This window comes from Montipora capricornis, chromosome 12 (assembly GCF_036669925.1).
Source record: "Montipora capricornis isolate CH-2021 chromosome 12, ASM3666992v2, whole genome shotgun sequence".
NCBI classification, from domain to species: Eukaryota; Metazoa; Cnidaria; class Anthozoa; order Scleractinia; family Acroporidae; genus Montipora; species Montipora capricornis.
The window spans coordinates 19,463,076-19,473,782 of NC_090894.1; the positions used below are offsets into that span (position 1 = coordinate 19,463,076).

Here is a 10,707-nt window from a genome sequence, read left to right on the forward strand (position 1 = left end):
TTTATGACTATGCAGGAAATGTAGATCTTAACAAAAAAGAAAATCAGGGATAACCATGCATTTTTCAAAGATAATTGATGAACAATTTTTGTAAAAGCTGTAGAATACAAAGCAATGTATGGCGTTCTTTCTCAAATTGAAGGTTAATTATCTCTGAAAAATACATGGTTACCCCCAATCAATTTTCTTTTTAGATACCAAGAGTGCTTACTAAGATGTACTTTTTCCGGATAGTCTGTATTAGTAACAGTCACATATAGGAAACCCAGGTATCTCGAGATTCGCTAAATGTATGAGCAATAACAATAGTAGACACCGGCCTTAATTACTCCTATGTTGCCACTGGCAGGGTGCGCACTCTTTGGGCGCTTTCCTTTTGTCAGAACTGGTTTATCTTCCCCTGTTCCCTAAGATATTTTGTTATTGTTCCCCTGTTCAAATTAGCCATCTTCCCTTGTTCCCCAAAACCATGAGCGAGAATCTCAGTTAAGTTAAAAATAAATGGCGAGATATAGGCCGCTTCTAAAATGGAACATGTGAAACGGATATCCTAGAAGCTAACCCAGGAATCAACTTTCTTCGAGTCGACCTAAATTGAAATGGGCGAGGCAATATGGAGCCTATTTACTCACGAAACCAGCTGTTGTTAAAACTACTAAGAGAGTGTTTTCACTCACGTGATCAGTAACCTTGTTTTTCCAACTAAACAAAAGAAAACTTTTGCATGATAATAGAGCTCAATTCCCGGAGGATTAGTTGGGGACACCAACATGGCCACCGTTTCATTGTTTGGGAACACGAACATGGCCGCCGTGATGTCACGTGAAAACACTCCGTAACACAAATTTTTACAGTCTCGCTTCGGAATCAAGGCGATCTTCAGCCTTACATTTGGTACAGCCAATATTGCGAGAATTACAAAAGGGTTCTCATCCTTAAGACGGTCCGTTTCCCCGTTAGGATAATTAGTTTCCAGAGAATTTCCCCATGGCTTTGCCGGGTCCTGGGGTAACGAGCCAGCGGAGGTCGTCTGTATCTTCATTCTTTTTAAAATCTTTCCGATGTTCGACTGGCAACCGCTCTCATGTTTCCGTACACTTTCGATGGAGGGCTTCCTGTTAAAATAAAAGATAAAAAAAACCAAACATTTAAGGCGTGGTAGGTACACCTTATTTACCGTCGGTGCGCTCGTTTTACCCCCCTCTTTCCATTTAAAGCAACTTTAAGCTACACTGAAAGGAAAGAAGTCGAAACAAGGGACGTGAGATCCGGGGATCGAACTCGGAACCTCTTGCACCAAGGCCGCGCACTAACCGACTGTACCATCCTTGCATGAAGCCAATGGATAGGGCGTCAGTATTGTGAAATGGTGTCCACAGCTAACATCATTTGATTCACGCACGTCAGTCTCAAATTGTCGACGTGAGTTTGCGAGTAACGTATGCCTTAGAGACAAGATTTCTTCGCAAATTTTGATGGAACAATTGCTCAAGAACTAAAATTTTACTTCCATTTACCGTCAATAACTCAAAATCGCTTATACTTGAAAACCACGATAACAACATGGCAACTTACCCAAGATCAGATTACAAATCGCTGTCCTCGCAATTCTAATGTTCTGAAATGATCCTAAAAGGTGAATTTTCCTGAAGTATTGAGGCAAAAAAAAAAAAAAAAAAAAAGAATCAGCTTTGTGGTGAAATTGGCCCAAATGCAGCAATTCACAGCAACTGAATATTGACTATAGTCTTTAACACTTGCAGTGGAGGGGGGGGGGGGGGGGGGGGGGGGATAAGAGCTTGCCACTGACTTATATCAGAAGCAAATGACTTTGAAGCGTGTAACTTGAAAATCTTTTCCTTGGAACAAAGCTGAGGATTTTAGGACACCAATCTAATGCCCAAATATGGACAAAAATATGATCGAAGCTGCACGCGCGGGAAAATGCACGGGCTACGTTACATCCAAATAAGGAAATTTTAGACTAAAAGAAAAACCCAGCTCTGAGCCCAGAGTTCAACGCTTCAAGCTCATGAGCTTCTGCTTAAAATACTTGTTCACATTGAAAGTTTGCAAACATCTTACAATAAACAGTGTTTCTATGACTTGCTTGATCGTTGGTTGTGCATCAAACTACCTTGTGGGAGGTCCAACGTTCAAAACCCAGACTGCAACAACACTAGGAGTTCTTACAGGGGGCTCAACCTCGTTCAATGACAATGGAGACCCTGGGAACGAGGTTGACAGGTGCTATGTCACGCAAATTTATGTAATTTCATGGAACCCAAAATGCCCAAAAAGTGGAATGAAACATTGCAACAACCACTTAAAACTGTTGAACATCATAAAAGAAATACAGCAAAAGGAAAGAGGGGCACGGATGGACACAAATGGCCAAGATAAACGGATTGCATTTGAGTAATCCTGTTTAAGTTTATGGCAAATCGCCTAGATAAATGTTGTTTTTGCTCAGAATTATTGTGTTTGTTTATGATGTAACGATAGTGTTATTGGTAAACAAATTCCAAATTACCATTTTCGAGTTTTAAACTCATGATAAACTAAAGATCTCCCCTAACACCCTAAAATAACGTGAAACAGATCCTATAAAGTGCTCCATTACTAATTTTATCTGCAAATTTAGAATTCATGGTATTCTAAAAAAAAAAGGGACTATAAACTGTAGGTCATGTCTCACAACCCTTCAGTGTTATTACACTACATAGAATGTTAGAGAGCGTTAATACTACTCGCGAAGAGTGGAGCAATAGGGTTTTGTGGTTGTTTTATGCTACTGAAAATGTGGCTGGCCAGGAAGAGATGCCTCAGAAAGGCTGAGAGTGTACAAGGCCACCTTAGCAACAACACAAAACAATTTCAAAACAATATACGTCAATTACAAGGGTTCTGACACATCAATATTCCTCAATGCGAAAGGAAACCTCAGCATCTACTTAAGGACGTTCGCGCCAATTGTTTCTGCGCATCCTTACTGCGCACGCAAATGCACACGCCACGTCATACACGAGCGCGCACGCTAAGTAATAAAATGAGAAATGATAGGGCAAAAGGACATTGCTATAGCTTTGCCTGGATTTAACGGTCTTGGACGTTCGGTGATCCCTATTTTTCTTTCCAGAAACAGATTTTATTTACAATTATCTCCACGTTGTCCAAAAATGAACAAAAAAATCAATGTGGGAAGTTAAAAACATTTCAAGATTTCTGCTCACGGGACATCTTAACTTCAATGTGACATTAGACCACTTACACCAAATTTAGTGGCTGTTGATGCAGTTTCAAAATAGCATTAAATATGTTCATGATGTGTCAAGTGTACTTAGTGCTCAGGCACTAACTGGGGACACTGTTTTGCATGTCAAATCATAGGTTGGTTTTTGAGGAGGGGAAAACCGGATACTTACTTGGAAAAAAACCTCTTGGAGCAGAGTAGAGAACCAACAAACTCAACCCACATGTGATGCCAACTCTGGGAATCAAACCCAGGCCACAATGCAACTGCAGGTGGGAGGCAAAGTCAGGGCTTCTGATATTATTCTCTTATCAAACGATGTAAGTTAATTTCAAACCATAAGTTATTTTCAATCCATTTCTCCCAATAAACCAATCACAATCATTTAGCTTTTCTCTGAAGATACGGTATGTGTCAACCTTATGTGGCGTGAAAACTGCTGGATCGTCTCTTGCAATATGTAGTATTTTCTTTTACTTGAAACAAACATCCTCACGGATAAATTTGTTGTTAATACTCCCAGCACTTCTTTGCAGGAAAAAAAAATGCACCTCTCTGTATACACTTTGGCCAAAGACAGGGCAAGGAACTACCCTGAAGGAATGTTTCATGTTGATGATGGTCGGTTGTTTTTCTTAAATTGGTGCAACTTGTGATTGATCATCTACGAAAATGTGGTGGACAAGCTCGTTGCCACTAAGTCATGTGACACTTAATCGGAAAAATTAGCAATTTCTGATTTCAACAATTTTTAATGAGGCAACAAAATTAATGATTTATTTCAGATGTTTTTATCACTCCCTTGAGCTCTAATAATTATGTTCTTGAACAGCAAGAAGTGGATAGTGCTCCCCTTAGACCAAAGGAACAAGGTTAAATTAGCTAAATGAAATAATTATTGCATAATTTGCCACATAACAAGACTTGAAAGTGCCACAAAATTTCCAAATTTTTTGTACACCCTATCAGAAGCCCTGGCAAGTGCTCTCACCAATGTGCCATCCCTACTCCAAAAAAGAAAAAAAATTCATTTCACCTGCTCGAAGAGATCTTTTCACTGCTTGAAAGTTAGTCAGGGCCAGGAGGTTTAAGGATTCTTATAAAATTCCATCGTCCAAGATAAGTGATTGTGTTGCCTAATTATTAATGAGTCAGATTGCGTTTTTTTCTGCAAACACTGCTGCCCACTCTTTGATAATTCTGTCTTTACAGAGCGAAAAAGCCAACAACTAATAGAGAAATTAAAAATTAATCAAAATGAATTCCAGGACTTACGAGTCAGCAAGGATGATTCTTGTCTTTGATACATTCTCAATGGTAAATTTTGTTCTGCCACAATGTCCAGCAATCCGCCCAATAGCTCTGGAAAGGTGATCCCCTTTTAGTGGTTTCACTGTTTTAATAAATATTTGCAATAACAGTTATTACCTTACTAAAAATATTGGAGGAAGGGTTGAATATAACAGCAAATACATAAGGCGGCAGGGATGGGCAAAATTAATGAAGATTAAAATGGATTGCAATTGGGTTTTTTGAAAACCCTTTAGCCTAACACTAAACAAGTTTTCAAAGTTTATCATAGGCATTTCATTTGCATTGTTTAAAAAAGTAATTGAAACCCTCTGTTCCTTATGTTTGTGTGCTAACTACTAGATACGAGAGAACATTGACTCCAGGTGGCATTAATGGGGGAGTACTGCCTTGCGTTAGGTTAGCCTGTGTGACAAAGGAACCTCACTTATCTCCCCAGCACTACGAGCTAAATGCAAAACAGCACGTGCTGGGTTGGACAAGAGTATCGGTTTGCAGGCAATATTCAAGGGGCAAAGCAGCCAACAAGCATGGGGGAAGTCACCGTGCAGACTTAACCACACCACACAGGAGTGTCCCGAGTTTATTGAAATGCATATCACAAGGCCCAACCTCGACTTCAAAGGGAGGGAGGGAAAAAAATTGCAAACCACAATAATAAATTATATTGAGTGCTAACTGCGCTGAACGACAGGACATAAGTGACCTTTAAATAGTTTTCATATGCTTTATACATGTTGCTAGAAAAATGTCTGCTGGCATAGTCAGTTGGAAGAGCTTTACTACAAGTGAACTTAGTGTCACATGTGTCCACTCATAGCCATGAACAGAGCTTTGAAAGGAGCGCCAATGCCGTGGATCGTACTAGACTGCTAGCAACAAAAAAGCAGTGAAGTTCGAAGCTAGAAGACAATTAATCCTTAGTTTTTCTGACCTTGGCAACTAGACAGCACAATTGATACTGTAACATTGAAAACAGAGCCACTATGGGTTACAGATAATAACGTCACTATCCATTAACTACATTTTATGTGCGAGACAGTAAAATTGCCTTTAATGTTAAGTTGCATAACAAGTGGGGGTGAGTGTATGGTAAAACTGCTCAAAAATGAATGAACTTCACTGTTGTGACACAGCCCCAATAATGTCCTCTCACAGGCTGTCATCAACCTTGTACTTGGACAGCGCAATAGTTTTAATAATTTAATTTGTTTCAATAGTTTTCACCAGTGGATGGTGTATTTCAATCTTGTGATTACAAATTATCCACCACGCATAAGCAAAGTTAACAGCTGCCATACGATATTATATCATAAAATTTAAAACCATGGCACCTGGTTGAAACAGTGTATACTTCTGTAGCCCTTACAGTTAATGGTGTCATGAAAGCAACTTAGCTTATGGTGATTCCTAAGTTAATTTTAAAGACGAAACAGGGATATTAATCAAATTTTCCTTATTATTCACTACATTATTGTGAGTGGAAGGTCACAGAGTTCATTGAAGAGATATACATGCAAGGCTAAAGATCACACAGTAAACCCCTTTGAACTAACATTCCTGGTACATACCATCAGCAATTTCAAATGTCTCCAAAAACAAATCATCTAATCTGACCAAAGCAAGAGCATCCTAAAAAAAATAAACAAAAACAAGTGCAAAAAGCTGTTAGCCTCTGGTGCTTTCAAAGGAGGGAACGTTTTGAATGTTTCTACCTTCTGAGGCTTTCAGAATGTAAGCAGTGCTGTCACAGAGTCTCTCAATTACATGAACCAACTGTCAATAAGACTAGCTGGGTATCAAAAAATTGATGAAACTCTCACAATTAGCATGGCAATAGTCATCACTAAACCATCAGATAGAGACAAAGAAAAAGCCAAACAATCTTAAAATTCCCAAAATTTGAGAGAACAAACAATGATTTATTCATCCCACCTACCTCAACTTCAAATCCAAGAATAAACGCTTGAACAAAATCTGCTGCTTTTTGAATTGCTCCAATATCTTGAGTCTCTTTTGAAGTCTATGAAAACAAGTTGCACAACAACAAAAAAACATTCATTAACTTCTCATTAAACCAGCCTTTGACAGAACCACATCCTACAAAACACAAATAAAAATTGCAGTTCCTGTTTTTCAAGCCACAAGATGTTGTTGAGCCTAGGATGGAAAGTGATCACTTTGCAAGCAAGGACAACAGTCCAAATCAGATTTTTTAATAAAATTAACGTGGTAGTGTCAAGACAAGTTAAAAGGAAAAAAGGCTCAAACACACCATGTGCTTAAACTTGATAATAAAAGATTGTAGTCCAGTAGTCATGGCATTGGATTTGCCAATGCTCTGGGATCAAATTCCTCTCTGACCACTGGCTAACCTGGGTTTGTCTTTATTGGTCTTGTTTCATCTTTGTGAAACTTTGCAAGTTGCCAACTGGTTGCCTTCTACCAGTAGGTGTACATAATTATTGTCCATTAACCCTTTGACATCCAAACTGGCCTAAACCGGCCAGACTAAGTATTTTACTGTCTAACACACGACGATTTTACTCATCAATGGGGAACCCCTGGGAGTCAATGGGTTAACTTTGATTGTTTCTAAGTTCAGGTGATTGCAGGGGGTTTCAATAACTTTTAAAGTAGATGCCCTGGCAAATCAATGTAAGCTGCCGTCACTTTTGTCTTTTACAAGGGTTTGATTGAAAATCAAGGCAGAGTAGCTGGTGGTGAGAGGCAGGTTTCTGACAACATAGACGGTGGTATACCGCTGGTGACTGGCTTCTAATGAAACCCGTTATTGACACCTTCCCGCCTGGAAGTGACTCTGTGTAATGCCAGACAATTATTTTTACTTGTCTATGAGGGCTGGTTCAGGTGTCAACATCTACATCCATTTAAAGACCGTCACCTTTAACCCAATCCTTGAAACTCAAATACAAAACCGATTAAGAGTGGAAATAGTTCTAACAATTACCCTTATTTCCACTTTTCTTGAGGTCAAATTGAAACGAATTTGTAGCTTCAAATGTTCCACAACTGGCGTAAAGATTTTCAGCCAGTTTTCTTTAAGAGGAGTGTATCGATGAGGCGGCACAGGTATTTTTCTAGAATCCATCTTTCCATCCTATAAATTGAAAGAATAAAGATACAGACAAGCCGAATCTTAACTGAAAGCTTCAACGCAGCAACTCGTGGTCAAATTAACGAGGAGCCCTTACCATCAATTTTTCAGCTTTTGCGGGCGGGAAACTCGGCCGCTTTGATCCCTCAGTAGTATCCATGTCCTCTACTTGCCCTCTCTTTCGTTTCCTTTTGATTGGAACTGTTTCAAATGGCCCCTCGTCCGTAGTTTTGCTAGACATGCTTTCACCCTGTCCGTCGGCCATGTTGTCTTATCACGTGTGCAGCTTGCTTTCGTTCCCAGGCCGCTATTCGTTTCAGAACAGCAATGTGCTGGATCCTTTATTGGCTGTCTCGACAAAAGGAACAAACGGTTCTTTTGTTCTAGTGTTTGACACATTTGAATAACAAAACGAATACATGTTGTGAATCTGAAAGACGTTCTCTGGTTAAAAATTGGTTAAAAAATTATAAGCTTTCGGCTATCTATCTATAGATAGCCGATACCCGCATCGAATTTTTACACCCCTTTTCGTATATATTTTGATTCGTGCTTCTTATATTTCATTCGTTAAAGGCTATAGATAGATAGCCGAAAGCTTATAATTTTTTAACCAATTTTTAACCAGAGAACGTCTTTCAGATTCACAACATGTCTCATCCTGGTTACGGTGCAATTTTTAAAACGAATACAAGCAGACATCTTCCTTCCACATAAATTCACTAAAAGGGGCACATTAAACTAACTTACCTTCGAATTTTCAATGGTCAGATGAATTCCACCCTCAAGGGGTCCTACTTCTCCCCCAATCATTTGCATATCACTTTGGTTTTGCACTGCTAAAATTCCCCTCCCCTGGGCCATATGGCAAGTCATGTGCCCCAGACAGGTCCATCAAAGATAATTAATTGGATGCCCTCATCCCAGAGCAATACCCTAGAACTGACAACTGATCAATTTGACATTCAACGACAAGAGGAGTTGAGTCTTGTTGTTCTGTTACCTGCCTTTGATGTTTGGTAGCACACAAGCATCAGGTCATTGTTTGCATTACAGCACATTCCATTGATTTTGTTGTCCAATCAGATTGAAAACACTTTTCCTTAGGCACCCTTGTTTGCGATAACTTACCCTTACCCTCATTTGAGTTTAATGTGTTTCCACATGACGTTACGGCGGCCATGTTGGTGTAACCAACTACCGGTAATCCTCTGTTATTATGCAAACCTTTCCTTTTGTTTCGGTGGAAAAACGAGGTTACTGCATGATCATGTGAGTGAAAACACTCAATAAGCTTTGAAAAGCTTACCCAATGGCTTCTCTGGGCCACCGAAAGAAAGCAATGATGTCTATCAGTGCGACAATAAGCCATGCATAGTTTATGAGAAGGTAAATGCAAAGAATGTAATGCCTAGTGCCACATTTGGCCTAATTAAATTGATAGGGCAGACAAGAAAAGGGAGGGTACAGTGGGATCTACCCACTCTCAATGTATGAAACTCTGTTGTGCTTTGTACTCAGTGGCGCATCCAGACCAAGAGCTGAAGGGGGAAGGGGAGAGGGGGGGGAGGGGGGGTGCACTCTCAAAAAATTAAAAAATCTGCTTTTCGTGGTTGCTCCCCTAGATCCGCCACTGGTACTTGGTATACAGTCTTGAAAGACTTACAAAGCTAAAGAAATGAATATAGACACCACTGAATGTGGCAATTAAGGAGAAAGTACTGAAATCTACACATTTTTTTGCCTGTAGCACATTTGCACACAATGATGTGACCAGATTATGGAGTATTCTCTATGATCCAATACATCTAACAAGGGTTGAAACTAATAATCATTTTATTGTGAATGGCAAAAATATCTCTACAAAATAATCCACATTAAATTTTATTGCAATTGTGAAAAAAAAAGTTAAGTTAAAAAGTTAAATTAACTACCTTTTAAAAATTATTTGCATATCTATACAGAGTACAACCAACTCCCAATCAGTATCCTATTCTTTGTATCATTTACTAGTAAAAGCAAGTGACAAATAAATGATGATGTTTCAACCTTTCTACAGCCATTATGATTCTCAAGTTCAAGTTCACAAAAATTCTCCAAATATACAAATTTGAAAATATTTGCTTAGGAATCCAAATATTCAAGCTTAAGAATTAAGAATCTAATAATTGTTTTTACTAGTACATGTTTATCTGTGAACTTGTTAATTCTCGATCTGTATTACGCTATTATAATTAAAAATATTAAATTAAAAATATTAAAAATACTGAATTATTTGTTACATAAGCAATCTACAATATGTCTTATTGTCATTATAATATTACAAAACAGTATTTCACTTTGTTTTTTTAATGTATTAATTTTTATTAATACGGGTATTTGCTTATAGGGGAAATCAAGGCATGTTTTAGAAACCCATAATAAATTAAATTCTTGTATGTCATGTCTCAACCCTTCAAAAACAATACAGAATGATTCTTTTCAAAACTCTGAGTGTAATATATTTTAGATTTATATGATTCTACTAAAAAGAAATAGTTTTTCATGTCATAACAGTTACTGCTAATAAAAATAATACATAATTCAAAACTCTCAATAAATTTTTATCTAAACCACTGACACCATAAAAAGATTCACCATTGAGTACAATTATAGCAGAAATAAAACTTTCATCACTATGCCAGAGATTTTTTATTCCACTACTATGCCATTTTACCATATTAATTTTGGTCAAGAGAATGCGCAAAATATGAGACGGTAATACACTGTAGTGCCCCTCTTTGACCGGTTTAGAACAGAGCAAATATGGACGGAAAGGGAGTTTTTCAATGAAAGAAGTTGTTTTCATTTTGATTATCCAATCAAATATTAAAGATCTTTGGCTAATGTTTTGTGCTGTTAATTTACATCATTCGTAAGCAAGCTGAAGGACAGATGATGTAGTTTTTTCAAAACACTCTTACCAAATAAAATTGAAGGCAAATAACACCTTTTTTGTAGTGGAATAATAAATCTCTTATTCAAT

At 38.1% G+C, this 10,707-nt stretch overlaps 1 protein-coding gene across 1 annotated transcript in view; it reads right to left on the reverse strand.

The window, feature by feature from the left end:
• The window catches only part of LOC138027968 (RNA-binding protein pno1-like), an 8,956-nt gene extending 987 nt beyond the window's left edge, over positions 1-7,969 (reverse strand). Inside the window, exons 1-7 of the mRNA XM_068875603.1 lie at positions 7,780-7,969; positions 7,536-7,685; positions 6,504-6,587; positions 6,136-6,196; positions 4,529-4,646; positions 1,576-1,646; positions 1-1,115 (exon numbers count right to left, since the gene is read on the reverse strand). The exon at positions 1-1,115 is cut by the window's left edge and continues 987 nt beyond it. Coding sequence (XP_068731704.1) covers positions 1,048-1,115; positions 1,576-1,646; positions 4,529-4,646; positions 6,136-6,196; positions 6,504-6,587; positions 7,536-7,685; positions 7,780-7,947 — 720 coding nt within the window. The 5' untranslated portion in view covers positions 7,948-7,969 and the 3' untranslated portion in view covers positions 1-1,047. The remainder of the gene's footprint in view (positions 1,116-1,575; positions 1,647-4,528; positions 4,647-6,135; positions 6,197-6,503; positions 6,588-7,535; positions 7,686-7,779) is intronic.
• Positions 7,970-10,707: the final 2,738 nt, after the last annotated feature.